At 45.0% G+C, this 19652-nt stretch overlaps 1 protein-coding gene across 5 annotated transcripts in view; it reads right to left on the reverse strand.

Moving 5' to 3' along the window:
- The window catches only part of AUTS2 (activator of transcription and developmental regulator AUTS2), a 689755-nt gene that overhangs the window by 51699 nt on the left and 618404 nt on the right, over positions 1–19652 (reverse strand). For all 5 annotated transcript variants that reach the window (XM_080982807.1, XM_080982806.1, XM_080982805.1 and 2 more), the window contains one exon: positions 9444–9492. In XM_080982807.1, coding sequence (XP_080838933.1) covers positions 9444–9492 — 49 coding nt within the window. The remainder of the gene's footprint in view (positions 1–9443; positions 9493–19652) is intronic.

Below are 19652 nucleotides of genomic sequence, written 5' to 3' on the forward strand. Positions count from 1 at the left end.
CCCTAACCTGATTGACAGTGAATGTATGAATACAGAAAGCTGCTTTATACAGAGTCAGACCATTGGTCCATCTAGCTTAGTAATGTCTGCACTGGCAGAGGCTCTCCAGGATTTTAGGCTTGGGTCTCTCCCAGCCATAGCTGAGGATGCTGGGGATTGAATCTGGGATCACCTGCATCCTAGGTAGATGTTCTACCACTGGGCCATGGCCCTTTCCCCATGACTCTCCAAGTCCTGGGACAGAGGTCTTTCATATCACCTGCTCCCTTTAACTGGCAACGTCGCTGGCGCTACTTCCATGCAAAGTCATTTGCCCTGCCACCGAAGGGCCAGTCATCTGTGTGACACAATTAAAGCCTCTCTGACCTTCGTTCATTCACAACCCTCAAGGCACAGAAGCAAATCAAAGGAAAAGCTTCTTAAGTTACATTGAGGAAATAATCGCACTCCACCTGAGCATTGCTAACCACCGGTTATCCTTGCAAGTCCTAACTAGCAATTTGTTTGGCTAAGGTCTTCTGGCTTTCCAGTTGACCTCTTTTTCCGACAGTGCCGTTGCCAAGGCATTTTGGACTTCAGCTACCATTCCAAGAGAATTTGGCGTTTGTGAAGCTGAGCCACAGAGCTCTCGAGTTTCTCTGGCTTCCAGGCCGCACAGTTCTCAAAAGCGCAACAATCCAGGATGGTCTCTTTGATGGCAAAAAGAAGATGTCAACAAGCAAGAAGGTGGGGGGGGGGAGTTTGCAACAAAAACCTGTTTGAGTCCATCTGGCAATTCCTGAGTGTGTTTGGCCAAGTGGCTAGCTTCCAAAGTTGAGGAATTCAGCATGGGAAGAGGACACAGTTTAAAACACAAAGAGAGAGAATGAGAGAGCTCACAATGGATGCCCAGTCATGAAACTAGATGAAATAAAACCTTTGTGAAATGGATAGAGAGGACAGCAATTTGCTAGGTTGAGAGATCCACTGCAGTCTTTTCAGGAGAAGGTCATGAATAAGGATTGTGGGTGCAGGGAGAGGTTCAATTAAGTTTGTAGTTAAAGGAAGTTTACCCTATTCACACATTCCAGGGTTGGAATACAGCCACCCGTCAAAATCCATACTTCTCCAAACAAGTAACGTGATGTTGTTGTTGTTGTTTACTCATTTAGTCATGTCCAACTCTTTGTGACCCCCATGGACCAGAGCACACCAGGCACTCCTGTCTTCCACTGCCTCCCACAGTTTGCTCAAACTCATGTTAGTAGCTTCAAGTAACATGTACAAAATTGCTAATACTAAAGTATGCATATATGAATATTCTATGTATCTATTTATAAAAACATATTTATAGACCATTGAAAACACATATCAATTAACCACTGTGGCATTTTAAATCTGAAACAGAAGGTGACTGTTGAATCTCTGTTGGCAGAGCATTTCACAATATTGGGTTAATGCCACTAAAGGCTCAGTTTTTTTATATATCAAATGAACCTTACTAGCTTGGAAAGTGATCAACAATCCTCCTGCAGATGATCTTGGTGATCCCTGGCATATCCTGACCCAAAATTGTTGAGGGTATTGTAAATCAATACAACAAGCTACTGTAGTATGAAAAGAATGTCAGAAACCAGGGCTGAAGCACTAGCACACTGAAACCCATGTGCGAATGCAGCCATAGTTGGAAGTAACATGGAAGCCAAGGCTTCCATCCCATAATGCCTGCCCTTTGCCATTAAGGCTACTCTGTTCCATCAGACTCTCTTCCTATTTGCCAGTACTTTGAAACCAGCGTTAGAAATTCAGATACTGTATATATCAGCTAAGCGCAACATGGCACCTTAAACCTGGGTTATGGTCGCCGCAATGGAATGTCTAGGCACCCTTTTCTAACAATGAAATTTATTGTTATTCGTTTCTATTATCACTTTATATTTTACAGAAAAAATCTCAAAGCTGTTTACAACACATTAAAACATCAAATAAAACAATCCAGAATCAAACAAGTTCAAAGGAATTCAAAAGAAAATATTTCACATCCTTGACATTTGGCTTTCCCATATTTATCTACCAATTTAATTTATAGAGTTGGCCAAAAGCAGAACTCTTGGAAGCCAGTATGGTATAATGGCTGGAGTGCCAGACTAGGACCTGGGAGATCAGGGTTCAAATCCCCCCTCAGTCATGAAGTTCACTGGGTGACCTTGGAGTGAGTCACAGCCTCTTAACCTCCCTGACAGGGTCATTCCAGGGGTCAACTGTGGCGGGGGTGTACCATACACTTCTTGGAGAAAAAGGTGTAATAGAAAGGCAACAAATAAGCTCTTCTGCTTGCCAGCTTAAGAAAGCTGGAGGAGTCAGCAAAACGAAGATGTCAGTCGTCAACCTGGCATCCAGAGATCTCTACATGGTCCCAACTGGATTCATGCAAAATGCACCTGGCGCCTGGCTAATTTCTAACACTGTTTGAAACCATAGCCAAAAGAGCTAGACTGTTCCCACAAGTTTGGCCTCAGCCCAAATAAGAGCCCTGCTGGATCAAACCAAACGTCCATCTAGCCCAGCATCCAATAGCGGTGAGACAGAGGTTTCTAGCAGGCCCCCAGTAGAACATGATGGCAACAATCCTCTTCTCCTATAGTCACCCCCTCCAGCAAGAAGTATTCAAACACATCCACACCCTACAAGATCCCCCCCTTTCAGCACAATGCTCTCTGTCTTTCAGCTGGGATATGCATCTTGCTAACAGATGGCTGATGTACCAGGGCAGAAGGATTCATAAAGTTTACATGAACCTCCTGTAAACATAAGCCGAACATTTAGAAAGCCCTAGCGCAACCAAAACACGCTCTCAATCAAAGGGAAACTGCACCCCAGCACACAGACCGAAAACCTCACCCAGTTGAGAGCAGAGCTGTCAGTTTAAGAGACTGCTCTCCAGTTATTTATTTAAAATGCATGAGCTTTGCACTTTAACTGTCTGAAACATCGAAGGGTGTTTATTTCAGCTTCGGAGACACTGCACTTGAACTCAATTACGCCAAAGAAAGTGACACCACATGATTTGGATCAAAACCTTGAAGGATGCCCCAAGTGTCACATTTCCATGCAAAGTCTCTGGTTCAGACTAGAGGAACAAGCTACATTTTACATATTGAATTGCAGGCCCCTGATGACAGACTTCCCAGTTGGCACCATAGCCGCTAAATGTACTGAGGATAATGTTATCTACGTATTACTATTACAATATACTATATATAATATTATTACAAGGTGACCCTTAATCCAGAAGAATAACAGCTTCAGCAAATCATATTAACAACAATATAACTAGGCAAGCCGTATAAAAGGCTGCAGACAATGTACAGAGATTATACACTGTAGGTGGGGATAAAAGGAAGAACTTCCCTTAAAAACAAAATCAGTGAACACACAGATCTCAAACACTTGATAGAAGACCTCTCTAGATTCTCACATGCATCTGGTTGGCCACTGTGAAGAAAAGGTTGGGTTTGTTTTCAACTTAGGAAGGGGGGACACCTTGGTAAGCAAAACCCCACACCTGATGAAATTCTAAAGACATTCTGAAGTGTACTGCAGTTTAGGCTGAACAAGGTAAGAAAACTTGCAGGTATTGGAAGGTATGTTTCAGCACAGCACAGAGACCCTTCTGCAATGTTGGAGAGATACTGCCAGTGAGTAGAGCTGGGCAACATCTGGTTTTCAACATCACAATGTACCACCAGCTAAACATCACAATACATCAAAGTATCACGATGTCTGAAATAAGGATGGAACTATATAGAGGCAAACACAGTGAGCAACCACCAGGAATGGCTAACTCATGGCTCCCCAGATGTTGCTGGATAGCTCTGACGCGCCCTAGTCAGCTTGGCCACTGGTCAGGGATGATGGGAGGTGATTTATGTTGACAATTTATATACCACTTAATTACGATGGTATTTAAGTGGCATACAAGAAACTTGGTACGATGCAAACAAAAACCAGCTAAAATTGTAAGATCAGACTTCAGTTAAAATGTCTGCTGGGATAATAATTTTGAAAAGGCATTCAGTAGGTGCTAGCAGTTCATCTGGAAGGAGATTCATAAAACTGGATGTACAATACTGAATGTAGCACTGCTCCTGGTGGAAATGAGCCATGGGGGACCACTAACAGTGACTCCCTCAAAGACCAAGCAGGGATATAAGCTTGTTCCCAAAGTATCCTGGAGCTAAGTTGCTAAGGGCCCTATAAATTAATATGAGAACCTTGAAGCTGGCCAGAAAGCATAGGGATAGCCAATTTAAGCTTTTGAGCACTGGACATATGTGATAGATTAGGTATGTTTCAGTCCAACACCACCTGAAAGTTAGCCACCACTCCTGGTGTAGGCAGTTCTGAGTTAGACGGACCACTGCATTTCTTATGTTACTATGATCTAAAGCAGAAAGAGACGCATACTTAAGCCATCAGTCAAGAAAAGAAGAAGAACAAAGACTTGTACTCTCATTAAACACCCATAGCAAATGTGATCTCTCCTGTGGCTGTTTTACTTACCTCTGGACATAAAAGCTAACTCAAAGAGGCCTTGAATTTCAAACACAAACTGCAAGCTTCTCCGTGCAATAGGGGATAGGAGAAGAGAGAGAAAGAGAGCTGAAAACTGCAAGACAAATATCTACCCCATTCCAAGCCCCTACACCTACCTGGAAGCAATTACCCATGGAAGGCAAGAAGAAGCACATCTCTCCCTGGGTTTGCTTCCTGACAGCTGGAATTCTAATCCTTTACAACAAAACTGTTCCCTTATGCTTTGAAAAAAAGGGGGGAGCCCCTCTCTCCCCTCTTAATCTCACTTGGTAGTAAAAATGGAGTCAGCCTGGTTTTGAAGCACCTGGATTTTCATGGATTCTTTCCTGGTCATTCATGTACCCAACAGGAATTAGCTAATGGCACAAAGATGGAAATTCTGGCGGCCGAGAAGAAAAGTCGCCATTTCGATGGAAATCAGGAGCAAAATCGTAATCTGCCATTGGCAAAGAAAGAGAGAAAGAAAGAAAGAAAGAAAGAAAGAAAGAAAGAAAGAAAGAAAGAAAGAAAGAAGAAGCTTATTTGTGTACAGCTTCCCAAGCAAAAGGCAAAGAAAGACCTCGTGTTGACTTTAGGCTGACACAAAGGAATCCTTAATCCTTTCATGGGAACTAAATCACCCCAGCACAAACCCCCAAAAGACCCAGGAGAAGCAAGTCTCCCCTGTCAATGTGAGGTTCATTCACAAACAAAGAGATGGCATGAATCAAACTAAGTAAGTAAACAAAATAAGAACCTGAGGTGGGGTGGGGGAGAGAATAAGGAGAAAGGGGGAAGAAAGGAGAAAGGGGGAAATGTGCCCCCTCTCTATCCATCACTGCCTGTTCCTCATCTGAAGGAGAGTAGCGCCTTCTTCCTAGTCACTGTCTCTTCCTCCGAAATGTGGCTTCCATTTCTGTTTGACTCCTTTCTCAAGATCAGGCATCCTTGCATTCCACACTCAAAAGAAGGCATTAGCAAAATAGAGATGCACTCACCATGTTTACTGGGGGGCATAGAGTGGGGAGATTTGACCTGTTTGAACAAATACAGCCTTCCCACCCACCCCACTTGCCATCCCCGATTTTGACCTCTTCTCAATGTAAGAAGAAGCTCATCTGTGTATGCCAAGACAAATAAATCTATTTAGCTTCCCCCCCCTCTATCTCCCCCATCCCTCTAAAAAGGGGTAGGGAGGGGAAAATCCCTTAGTTCAGAACTTCAAAGGGATGCTAATACATGAAACAGGACCAGTGCTCCATTATGCAATTAAAAATAGATATAATTCAATATACATCAAAGTCATTTCAGAAGGAGCAGCGTAATTGCCAAGAGGATCACAGACCTAATGAGTGGGCTTGAGCATTAAGCCTTGCATCTATTCCTAAGGCTAGAGAGAGACACTGGCCGGGGCGGGGGGCGGCGGGAGTGCACACAGAATAATCCATCACAAAACACAAGCTACACATTAAAAATAAGCCAGTAAGCAGTATGAATCACGTACGAGAACAAAAAATAAAATAAAATAAATCCATCACAACTTAGTCACTCTTTAAAAATATGCCGGTAAGAAATATGGATCACATATAATAGCACCAGAAGACCAGTATCTAAATAGTAGAAGGTGACAGTGTTAAAATAAAAAGCTTTCCCCCTTGCATACTCCTAACAACTAACTGATCTGTTTGCTAACCCACATTTCTTTTAGACGGGAAGCAAGACCCATCCATTCCATTGGAGTTTTACAGAGGTATGCATAGGGTTGCGATTGGAGACTTGAGAGGGATAATGACTTAAATCAAGAAATAATTAGGTTTCCGTGTCAATGAAGCATTCATCTTGCCACGCCCACATCCCGAAAGGTAAACTCAAAGGAACTTACGAAAACAAGATTAGGAAGAACTGTAAGGCTCTCAAAAATATGTATAAGAAAGAAGATCCAACACAACTCGACCCCACTAAAACATAAGGAGAAAATGAAGACCCAAAGGCCTGTGTAAATAAAAGTGTTGTTGCCTGGTGTCTAAAAACAGGTAGTGATGGCGCCAGGTGTGTCTTGCTGGGGAGAGCATTCCAAAAACAGGGAGCCCCCCATGGAGAAGGTGTCACACACACCTCCCTTGGAGAGGGAATATTTAGAAAGATCTCAGCCAAGCATCCATCCATGGTTCTCAAGCTATTCTGGAAACCAAAAGCCCTTTTTGTTTCTGTTCTGACCAAGCTTCCCCAACCAAGTCATCATGACCATCAGCAGTGCCAACCTACTCTTGTAGCACAATCCTGCATTCCTACACCATTTGTAGAGGCAGAGGACATTTCAAGTCCAAACTGGAGATGCCAGAGCTTGAACCATCCATGCGAGAGGGGTATCGTTCCTATTTATTATTATGGTATGTATGGGGGGGGAAGGTTATATCGTAAACCGCCCTCTGTGATCTTTGGATGAAGGGCAATATAGAAATTTAATAAATAATACTAATAGTGCCAGGCTGATGCTCTACCACTGAGCTTTGCCTCTTTCCCCAATCAGAGCATCGGCAAGAACATTAGGGCTAATAAGCTGAGCTAAATTTTGCAGACCCCTCTCCTATCTCCAAGTACCTATGACTGAATAGAGGGTTTGGCCTTTTGACTTGGGGGGGGGCATGTGAAAGCGGGAGGGAGAGAAAGGAACCGTAGTGCTGAAAAGGCTGACATATGAGCCATGAGATAAGAGCGACTGCAATTAAGACCATGTGCTCTGTTGCACAGAAATATTTACAAATCACCTCAGAAGCAAGTGGTGTATGTGTTGAAAAAGCCCAAATAGCTCATGGTCACAAATTACAGAATGTTATATATATATATATATATATATATATATATATATATATATATATGCAGTAAGACAATAAGACTCTACACCAGTCTGCACATGAACACCAGGATGTTTTTAACTGCAATCCCCATCACCCCCAATCCCCATCACCCCCAAATATAAAGATAAGAAATATCTGTGGTTGTGTTATGGTTTTCAAGGTCTGTGATAGCTGAAGGGTTATAATTACATTTTTCAACACTCACACACACCAATAACCCAAAGTACATTTTTGTACCATTTTGCAAAGAAACGACATTTTGCTTAAAATTTATGGACAAAGTCCTTCAACACAAGAGCAATGAAAGCCCAGTGTTTTGTTCAAGCAGATCTTGCAACTGCGCAAATTCCCCATCAGACACCCCACTAATAATAATAATAATAATAATAATAATAATAATAATAATGTCAAATGAGCACAACACATGCATTGCTCCTTGTTTACATCCTGTATCGGTGGCAGTTTCTCTGTAGGAGTGACTAGTTCTTATCTACTATACAATGATCATTCATTTATGCTTCTGCCCTAGTTCAGTAACTAACAGGTTCAAATCCAAGAGCAGTTTAGGGCTATCTGAGAGGATGATATGATGAAGCATGACCTGCCCAAAGTTAAAGGTGAAGAAGAGGAACTTCTGGCCAAAAAGAATAAGGTGTTTCCGCATGGCTTCGGCAGTTTTAAGTATATAAACTAAGCTTATTCTGCCCTTAAATAAATTGTGCATTTGCTGTTCCTGGCATTGCCTGTATAGGCATCTCAAGGTATGAATCCACTTTCTACTGAGACAGGTCACTGGTTCACCTAGAGTAGATTATGGGCATCTTGTCTGCTTCGACTGCCCACAGCTCTCCTGTGTTTTGTTTCATGTGGAAGGGCCCTTCCCATCACCTGAACCTTTTAAACTGGAGCTACTAGGGATCAAGCAAAGCATTCCACCATTAAGATGCAGCCCCACCTCTACAAAGGCTGCCAGACTTTTCCAGGATACAATACTCTGCGAAAGAATGCCCTCTCTACGCTACTTCGTTGGCTCAACAAAATCCACGAGAGATGAGAAAACCAGAGGTTAAAAGGCGTCTCACCACATGAATTAACCAACTTACCAGCCTCCATACTATCATAATCAAAAATCAGAACACTGCATGCAAAATTCCGACCCCACAAAGCACCACTGCAATGCTTGCTATGATCTCCATTATAAACACAAACATTTGGAAGGAATTAATGGAATTTGTTAAAACTATGTTTCTGTCTGCCTCTTATTGACTGATCCCACCAGACAAAGATGCAGGTAACAACTGCTGCCACGCACATTCCAGGTATCATGTAACAGTAACTGCCTGCCCTACAAACTGGCTATTCATAATTCTCTATCCATCACACAAGCTGATCAAGAGGCAAAGCATATTTAAACATTCCCCGAATCGACACGTTATTGAAATGAGCTCAAAACTGAAGCCTTTTTAATGCTGTTTTTGAATATATTATGAATTCATGCCTGGCCATCCAGATATAATTTATGAAAGGTTTTAAGCACACCATACATTAAAAGCACTATGATACCCACTTTAACAGTCACAGCTGGGAACTGTAGTTTCTTAAGGGTGCTGAGTTTCTAGGAGACCCCCAATTTCTCTCACAGAACTGCAATTCCCAGAGTGGTTTAGCAATCCCTCTTCCCAGGAAACTCTGGGAATTGCAGCTCTATGAGGGGAATTAGGTGCCTCCTAATAACACTACAGCTCCCATGATGCCTTTTTTTGGGCGGGAGCCATGACTGTTATAGTGGTACCATCATGTTTAAAATATATGTGTGGTGCTGGTGTGTTGTGTAGATTTCTAACATTTTTTAAAAAAATACTTTTTCGGCAGAATAGCTCAAAAATATCAAACAGCTGGGAGAGTCTCAGGAAATACTGGAGATTCTGAGCACAAAACCTTTGGTTTAATTTGTGACTGCACATACAAAGATGTGATGCAGCAGGCAGGCAGGCAGGCCTGGAGTCAGATCTGGGAAGATTATACTCTTACCTTTGTTTGCAACAGTGTTGAACAACTTTTCAGAACTGGAGTCGGAGACCTAAAAAACAATGGAAAAGAAATACACATTAGATCGTTAAGTCAAGTATATACCAACATGAAGGTAGTGTAGGGGGGAGATATTTATTGTTTTACACTTCAAGGGCACAAAAAGGAGATTTTAAGTCACAGACAGAAACATAGCTTTCAACGTTTCCCTTTTTTTAATGGAAATTCCCTTATTCCGAATAGGATTCCTCGCAAGAAAAGGGGGAAATTAACAGCTATGGACAGAAATAAATTTTGGTGGAGGAGAGTGAAATATGGATCTCAAACCCTAAATGCCCAGAAGATGGTGCTATTTGGCCATGTCTTAATTCCTACAGTAGATCTGGCAGTGTTTTCTGGGGTTTAGGGAGAGAACGCTGAATATTTCTGCAGGTCTGTTTTTAATTGTTGCATATTCAAATCAGCAGCAACATGCACGCACACACAAACATATATATTGTGTGTGTGTGTGTGTTTTCTCAATACAATACGAACTCTAAGCAATTACAAACCACATTGCAATCCGAGAGAGATATGGCAATAATCATTTGTATCCCGTTCCCTCCAAGCAGACCTGAGAAGGCATACAGGAAGCTATCCATCTGAAGGCACACCCTCTGAAGTAGGTTAGACAGAGGCATGTTTAGCCTGCTCACAACTGAGCGCAGATTTAAATTTCCACGCCGATGATAATCTGATCTCACAAACAACCACAACGGGTTCTCCATACAAACTCCTTGACTTCCTTTAAGACATCTTAGGCCAAGGATAGGAAAGCAATGGCTTTCCCATCTCTGCCTTAGTACCTGTTCATTAACCAAACTTGGAACATTTCAGAACGTCTGCACATCACATCACTGCCGTGGGATGTTTTATCAGACCAAACCGCAAACAGTTGCCACCATCTCAATGATGCATTAATCTTGGTCAAAATAAGCAGGATGAAAACCCACTTTTCTCAGTTGAATTGATAACTACTATTATAACAATAAAAATGCTATTGCGTGTGTTTCTTAGTCATGATGCCAAATTTGAAATAAAATACAAATGGTTTTAATCAGCCATTCCAGAGCTTTGTTTACAAGAGAGCTCATTTGCTGTTCGACATTATACAAGCAGACTAGAAGCCACCTGAACACTAATCTCACCTCTTAAATCTCTCTAAAGACTTCCTGAAAAGCAACCCCCCCCCCAATAATAAAAAGAGAAAAGCAGTCTCCATTGAGCAAATCTATGCAAATTGATAAGCAAACGCACACGTTTTAGGATATTTTGCCAAACAACAGGTATCCAGCTAATTTGTTAGCACAGTCTTCCCCAACCTGGTGCTCAGTAAATGTTTTGACTATAATTCCCAGCAGCTTCAGCCACAACCAGCATCGCTGACCATTAGCCATGTTGCTTGGGACTGGTGAGAGTTGGAATCCAGACAGCACATTGACTAGCCCTGTCATAGTGCAATCCTATGCATGTTTTCTGAAAGTGAGTCCCGCTCTCTTCAGTAGAATAAGCGTACACACCAAACGGCAGGCTCCCACTGTTGTAGCCACAGGAATATAGTCTCTCTTTCTAACCAGTCTTGTAATTCACAATTGCCTTCTCATTTGAACCCTCTTCTTTCACTCATGGAACACTTTTACTAATGCAAAATATGTCAGGTAGTAGTATATTGTGGGGCTCAGATTTAACGGCTTCTGTGGCCGCCAGATTACGTTCCAAAGCCTAAGAGATTCACAAGCATAGCTGCAGTCAAGATCCACCATCTATATGCTCACAGGAAATTGCTTTCATGAGTGGGAAAAGATGCCATTCCAGCCATTAAGATTTCCTGCTAGCAATTAGTGTGAGAGAAAGAGAAAGCTTTGTGCATGTGAAAAACAAATTAAGAACTCGACAAAAGCCAGCTATTTGTGCTCTATGCGTCTGCAAACAATGGATAAATGGTAAGTTAAATTGAACGTTAATATGTAGCGTATGAAGAAATTAAAGCCACACTCATACATTTGTGAACATCAGGGATACTAGCTACTTGCTTCTACAGCTGACCCTACACATGTTAACTTATAGGTAAGTTCTAACAGGGATTACACTGAAATAAATTTACACAAAACTGCATCCTTTATCATTGAAAAGCCGACCGAAAAGACCAAAAATGTTTTTATTTACTGGTAATTCTTGGTGTCTTGTTGTTTTTAAGGCTTTAGTCTCAGTATTCTGAAGTGATTTCAGCAGATTAAAACTCCTTGTGTTTAGGACACAGCAATACAAAATACATTCCAACCCCCATTACAAATGTTGGGTGTATTACCTGCAGACAGATTCATCCTGCAGAACAGCCAAGCAAATCAACCCGAGAGAAGTTTGCCTTCAAGAGCAGAGGAGTCACCCAGTTTCACCCAATTTGAGAGGTTCCTCATTGCTTTCCTAACCTTGCCATTCAACCGGATCTGCAACGCAGAAGAATAGCTTTCCACACTGGCTTCACCTGCTGCCATGCGTTCGAATCCAGCTCTCCCCCAGAGATCCAAAGCAATGCTTTGAGTGCATGTTGTGTGCTCATTCCTCCCCTATTTAATTTGCAACTTTCAATAGTTTAAAGGAAGGTTTATTATCATAACCGCTATGTTACAGTATTTTGATCCTTTGGATGCAGAAGGTAACTTGTCTTTAACACATCCACCCTACTTCGGCAGGTGGGGGGGGTAAAGAGTTCCCTCATGTTTGCGATGACAGCAAATAATTAAGAAAAACACCATTTATCTATGGAAGACTCCCGCAGTCTCTGGCAGAAACCCTTTCTCAATACCACTGCTGAGGTTGCTCGGGATGTTTGCAAATCACAACACAACACAAAACAGATATTCCGTCCAACATTGCGCTCAGAGTCATATTGACTTTTAGTAGCATGCTCCCCAACACCATTTAAGAAATAAATTATTGAGGGGAAAGAACACCTGAGAGGAAAGAGGACACATGCTATGAACTTTTGTTTGGACTATTTAGGGGGTGGGGGACAGGAGGCATTTGGGAACTCCTTTACAAAACCGATTTCCTCCTTTAGTCAAATTGCAGAGTGCAAACCTCTGTCCTTTTATTCTGAATGATTTCCTATTTTCTTCAGCAAAGAGAAGCTGGAGAAGCCAAGATAAGAAGGTGTCAAATGGGTCCCACTCTCAAATGAACTCAAGTTTTTTATATACAAAAATAAATAAATAAGTAAATAGGGAGAGGCATGGGGGATGATGGGCAGGAAATCAATTTATTAGCAGCAGGAGGAGGAAATTTACTCTCTCCGGGAGAGGAACAGGCAATGGGATCTGCAAAGTTCCATTTATCAAAGGCCATTTTTTTCCAGATGGGAAATTATAATTCTGACACGGGTAGGATTTCATGACCAATAAACGGGGCCTCTTTTGCAAGGTGGCAGGAGGGGGACGGGACCCTTTCATTTAATTTCTTCTCAAGGCCTTCTTTCAAAAGGCGATGGAAAACGCGTGCCCTGCTTGTTTGCCATTGGGGAGCCAAGTGTGTTCGGATGCGCTAACGCCAAGTTCAAGGTATATTTTGACAAGCAAGTCTCTCGACAGATAGAGATAAGGAACGTAAGACTCTGCCTCATCCTAAGTCAGAGCATTGGCTCCATCTGGCTCAGTGCTGCTTACACAGACTGGCAGCAGCTCTCCAGGATTTCAGAGAGGGAGTCTCTCTCCCAATCCTACCTGGGGATTGAACTGGGACCTCCTTCATGTGGGGCAGATGCTCTACCCCCAAGCTATGGCCCTTGCTCCCCCAGCAGTGCCTTCAATCCAATCCTGCTTTTGACAAAAGCCTCATCAGCTCTTCTGGCTACAGACACTGTGCGGACAAAGATGAGTTTGGGGAGGGAGCCACCATCTCCCTCCCTCCCTCCCTCTTTCATTTTCTCCTTGCCTTTAAGGTTAAACCTTTTAGCTCCCAAGCACCCCCCTCCTTCATTCCCCTTGGACTCCAAACGTTAAAAGTCAGCAAACCTCCAGGCTAAGGAAAATCAGTTCCTCCTCTCTTCCATCAAGGAATTTATTGCCATACAGGGGGATGTATTACTCAAAAAATATTTCCTGTCCAGACAGAAAAGGGGTTGGCGCTTTGCTTTCTTGGCATGAGCCAAGGCCAGGCACTTGCAAAAACATCAGCTCTGACATGAAAGGCTTTTTGAAAGCGGGATCCAGCCACCGCAAGCCACCTCCCGCCTAAAGGGGTGGGGGAGAAAGAGAGAATCCTCCAAGCCATAATTAGGGGCTGAGAGACTGCTTTGCATCAAGGAAAGCCTGCCCTCGCAGAACAGAGACTCTGCACGCTGCAACCTATTAGCTGAGTGCGCAGAGATCCTCTTCCCCTGCTCTCGGCCCATGAGCACAAAACTGGGAGGGGGGGGAGCAACACCCAGATGCTTTTCCATTCATCCTCCCAACCCAGGGATCTATTTTTTCACAATCCTAACCATCATCCCAGAGAGCAAGAAAGCAGCCTCTCCGTTCCTCAGACACCCCATTCTTCCGACACCACACAGATGGAGGCAAAGAAGACAATGGAAGTTCTGGTTGTTTTTAGAGACCTGAAAGCAGGCATACGACATGTTCTGTGGACATATATCTGGTCCAAGAGACCCACAGCAGGTCAGAAGATATATGTATATATATATCTCACTGCAAGACCGCTGCAAGGACACATATTGAGGGTGATGGTACTTTACCATACCATAATCCAGTCTCTGGCGAGAGAAAATGACCCATCCACACAGCCCAAGTGAATGTCAAAAAAGAAGGCCATTGTGGTGTATGGAAGAGAACTCTACATTTTGACCTTGGTTCAAATCACTGCTCAGTCACAAAGCCTACTGGGAGACCTTGGGTCAGCCGGTACCTCTTTTTCAACCTAACCTACCTCACAGGGGTATTGTGAGGACTAGGAAGGGAGCAACAGTAAGTGTGTGTTTTGTGTCTCCCCCTGGATTTCTTGGAGGTAAAGCAAGATAAAAGGAGTAAGTAGCAGCAGCAGCAGCAGCAGCAAGAAGAAGAACCCCTTTTTCGCTGTGCCAGAGGATAGCCGCTGTGTTTATCTACATCGGAAGACCCAGACAGCAGGGGGCTTGACCAGGCATGGTCTGAAAAACAGACAATAAGGCAACTTGGCTGAAATCAAAGCAGGTCTGAAGAATGGCAAGATAGAAAAGCCATGAACTAAATTTTGAAAAGAGGTGCCCACACCAGGCAGGAAAGCCTGCAGTGAGATCACCCCATAACAAAGTAGTGTGCGTGACAGGCTACGTGGAGATGCAAGAGAAATACTATTTTGGGTGGGAGTGCAACAGCACTTTATTTATTTATTGCTATGTACCTTCCATAGGCAAGCACCAGTGAAAAGGGGGACCACTTTGGAGTTAATTCCTTATGCACAACACCAGCCTAGCCTCAATCAGGATGTAACAGCAGCAATATGGTATCATAATGAGGATATGCATGCCATATACACTGAGGGTGGGGACAGTTCACCCAAAGGAAACCGCCACCAAGCCCATCAGGTAGAGAGAGAGAGATTTGCGGATGTCAAACTCATTCGGTCTCCGAAACCTTCCCAATCCAGGTTCCACGCTCATGCACAACAGGACAGAGAAAGAAATTAAGTTTCTCCCTTCAATTATTTTAAAAGCCAGTAAGCCAGGACATGGAAACTGTTCGCTCATCTATTCAACAAGAGCCCTCCAGATACTGGAACACTGTTCCCAAACAGACTTTGGGACGTTGTTGTTTTCCCAACGAAAGAGGACACCCTCTTCTGCACTGATGGATTGGATTGGCTTTGTTTTCTTTTAGATGAGGAAGGGACAGAGGTGATATGACAGGCTTGTGGCTGTGGGACAAACCTGCCCAGCCCTCCCCACCACCACGAATATTTTTCTTGAGGGTGGTGGGCAAAAAGGCACATCCCCCATCCTTTCAACTTGCGCCATTTCAGCGTGGACTGCAAGCTTGCCACAAGGAATTCTGATTCCAAGAAGAAAACAAGGGAGAGAAGCACAGCAACCACAGCCTCCGCAAGACCATGGTTTGTGGCAGGTCTGGGGGGCAACTTTCAATGCACGAAGCCGCTGCCCCCATACATACACACACACACACATTGTACTAAACCAAGTAAGCCTCCCTCTCACCAGACACAAACGGTGCGCTAAAGAAAGCAAAGGTACAATCCACACAGATACACAGAAACGCACCACACCTAGCGGGTCGTTCAAATTTTGCCCCGAGCGCAATTGCATGAGGCCATTTACCTGATCGCGCAAAGGGTTAACCCCAATTGACAGCCCCCAAGTTCATGGTGTTTTGTTTTGTTTTTTAGAGGGGCGTGGTGGAGATTGATTCTCCGACAAACTCGGATCCGTCTGCTCTGAAGAAACGCTTATTCCCAAAAGAAAAACCAAACTATTCCATCCAAGAGCGAGCCTTTCCTTGTTGTAGGTCTTCCAGAGTGCACGGCCATTCCGGGAGGAAGAGTTGTTGCGACGGAGTGGCTTTGCGGGGTGGGTGGGGGGCGTAATCGCCGGTCCTTCGGTGGTTAGGGAGGAAGAAGAAGCCGCCGAAGGGCTAAAGCGGCTAAGGAAGAGGAGGGGCTGGGGTGGAAATCAGGGGCCGTGCTGGGAGATTCCAGCCGGCAGGAGAAAGGGAAGCATGTGCGCCCAGGGCGCAAAGAACCCCTTTTGGCACCGCGCGCTTTGGAGAAGCTCCGGGCGCCCAAAGACGGCGGCGTCGGCGGCGTCGACTGTTCCCGTGTGGTTGCCTCTCCTCCTCCAGAAGGGAAGAGAAAAGGAGCTCGCAGATCCACCGCCTCTTGTTGGCGCACACAAAGCGCCTCTCCAAGCTGCCCCCCTCCCCGCTTCAAGTGAATTCCATGGGCACCGAGGCGCGCCGGCAGCGGAGCGATCCCATAATCCAGAAAGGCCAAAAGCGTGGCCCAAAGTGAAGGCGCCCCCCTCCCCGGACGGCCTGGGGCTCCGGAGCAGAAGCCGCCGAGGAAAAAGCAGCGCCTGTCCGCCGGCTGCCGCGCTCCCGCTCCCTCCGACGGCTCCGCAATCTGGCACGGCTGCTTTCCCACCGCCAGCCAGCAGCGCCGCCTCGCCCGCCCGCTCCGCTCCGCTCCGCCCCGGCGCAGGCTCCGCCTCCCGCTTCCCCGCCTCCGCCGCTTGGCTGCGCCGCGCGCCTCCCCAGTCCGGCTGCAGCCCGGAGTTTCGTTGGAAACAGCTCCCGGCGGGATAATTGTAAGGCAGCTGGCGCCCGCGTGGCAGAAAATCTCCCCGCGCGCGACGAATCCCTGAAAATAATTCAGCAGAAGGGCCCCCCAAGCCGGAGAAGTGGGTTGAGGAAGTGAAGTAATACACCCAAAGTGTCTTTGAGTCAAAAAGCACCTAAGGCCACGTAGATCATAGAACTGGAAGGGATCCTGAGGGTCATCTAGTCCAGCCCACTGCAAAGCAGGAAGATGCAGCTGTCACAAACGGGGGTCAAACCAGCATCCATGGCATTATCAGCACCATGCTCTGCCCAACTGAGCACTCCAGGCTGTCAGATATACACTTTACATTTAAAGCACTACAATACCATGTGAACACTCTGGGTTTCTCCGCCACCCAACACACCAATGAATCCTGGGAACTAGAGTTTTCTATGGGTGCCATAGGAGCCAATTCCTAGGGGCTGAGGTCCCTTTGCCCCCCCCCCCCATAAAATAGTTGAGGGGCTGCCCTCCCCCAAGTTGATGGGCATTGTCATTCAAATAGTGTGGGTATGCCCCAACATGTGATCAGTTATGTGGCGCATGGTTTACCTCTCCCCACTCCATATTTTATTCAAGTTGACGCTAACACTATTTTAGGATGCATCACCAGAAGTACGTATAGTGTCCAGATCAAAGGAAGTAATAGGATCACTCTATTCTGCCTTGGGCAGACCACACTTGGAATACTGTGTCCAATTCTGGGCACCACAATTTAAGAAGGATATTGACAAGCTGGAACATGTACAGAGGAGAGCGACCAAGATGATCAAGGGCCTAGAAGCCAAGCCTTGAAGGAGCTGGGCATGTTTAGCCTGGAAAAGGGGACTGAGAGGAGATACGATAGCCATCTTCAAATATCTTAAGGGCTGTCACATGGAAGAGGGAGCATGCTTGTTTTCTCCTGCTCTGGAGGGTAGGACTTCAACCAATGGCTTCAAGTTACAAGAAAGGAGATTCCAACTAAACATACGGAAAAACTTTTTGACAGTAAAAACTGTTTGACAGTGGAACAGACTCCCACGAGAGGTGTTGGACTCTCCTCCTTGGGAGATTTTTAAGCAGAGGTTGGATGCCCATCTGTCATGGATGCTTTGGCTGAGGTTCCTGCATTGCAGGGGGTTGGACTAGATGACCCTTGGGGTACCTTCCAGCTCTAAGATTCTATGATTCAATGGCACCCCTGATGGGTGCTGAGAGCCCTTAAAGGTAAAGGGACCCCTGCCCGTTAGGTCCAGTCGTGGACAACTCTGGGGTTGCGGTGCTCATCTCGCTTTACTGGCCAAGGGAGCCAGCATACAGGTAATGTGGCCAGCATGACTAAGCTGCTTCTGGCATACCAGAGCAGTGCACAGGAGTGCTGTTTACGTTCCCACTGGAGTGGTACCTATTTATCTACTTGCACTTTGTTCTTTTGAACTGCTAGGTTGGCAGGAGCAGGGACTGAGCAACGGGGCCGTCGTGGGGATTCGAACCGCCAACCTTCTGATCTGCAAGCCCTAGGCTCTGTGGTTTAACCCACAGCGCCACCCGCATCCCTTAGGAGAGAGAGCCCTATTCCCTTCACAGAGCTGCAATTCCCTGAGTTCCCTGGGAAGAGGGTTTTGTCATTAAACCACTCTGACAACTGTCACTCTGTGAGGCAAATGGAATCTCCTAAGAACTCTCAGTACCCTTAGCAAACTACAGTTCCCAAGATTCTTTGAGGGAAGCCATGACATGACTCTTTAGTGGTATGATACTGCTTTAAATGTATAGTGCAGTTATTTATTTAACACAATTTTTATACTGCTTGAGTGTAGTAAAACCTGGTTTACAATAAAAAATAACCAATAAAAATAGTTTAAAGCAATTAAATATATTTAAAGTTAAATTAAATTGCCAGTAAAATAACCAATAAAAATAGTTTAAAGCAATTAAACATATTTAAAGTTAAATTAAATTGCCGGTAAAAATGAATAAATAAATGCAGCCACATATACATCTGCGGATAGGCTTGCCTAAGCAAGTATGCTTCAAGCAGGCACTGAAAAGAATGCAGGGGAAGTGTTTGCCTGGTGTCAATAGGCAGGGAGTTCCAAAGTGTAAGGTAAAGGTAAAGGGGCCCCTGACCATTAGGTCCAGTCGTGGCTGACTCTGGGGTTGCGCCACTCATCTTGCTTTACTGGCCGAGGGAGCCAGCGTACAGCTTCCGGGTCATGTGGCCGGCATGGCTAAGCCGCTTTCTGGCGAACCAGAGCAGCGCACGGAAACGCCATTTACCTTCCCGCCGGAGCGGTACCTATTTATCTACTTGCACTTTGAAGTGCTTTCGAACTGCTAGGTTGGCAGGAGCAGGGACCGAGCAACGGGAGCTCACCCCGTTGCAGGGATTCAAACTGCCGACCTTCCAATCAGCAAGCCCTAGGCTCAGTGGTTTAACCCACTGCGCCACCCGCGTCCCTCCAAAGTGTAGGTGCTGCCAAAAAGAAATTCATTTCTTACAACTGAAATAGTCGAGTGGGCACATACAGGGTAAGGCAAACCTGTGAGTAAACGTTAATAAATTCTAAATTACTTTATTAAATTTCAGAGTCGTGGGCTCGCCTTGCTGGAGATCTGCCCCAGAATTCGGACAACCACATTCTACCACCACTGCTGGAGGCAATATGCCTCTGAGTACCAATTGCCGGCAACTTCAGGTGGGGAGGGTGCTGTTGCACCCATGTTCTGCTTGTGGTTTTCCCATTGACTTCTGGTTGGCCTCTGTGAAAACAGGGTGCTGCATTGGCAAGGCTTATCTGGCGCTCTTATAGGTTGGGGATGTTTTTGCTCTCAATATCCTGCCTTGAGCCCCCAACCTCCAACCACCAATGTCTCACAAGACTT

The sequence above is a fragment of the Podarcis pityusensis genome (assembly GCF_964106645.2).
Source record: "Podarcis pityusensis genome assembly, chromosome: 15".
NCBI classification, from domain to species: Eukaryota; Metazoa; Chordata; class Lepidosauria; order Squamata; family Lacertidae; genus Podarcis; species Podarcis pityusensis.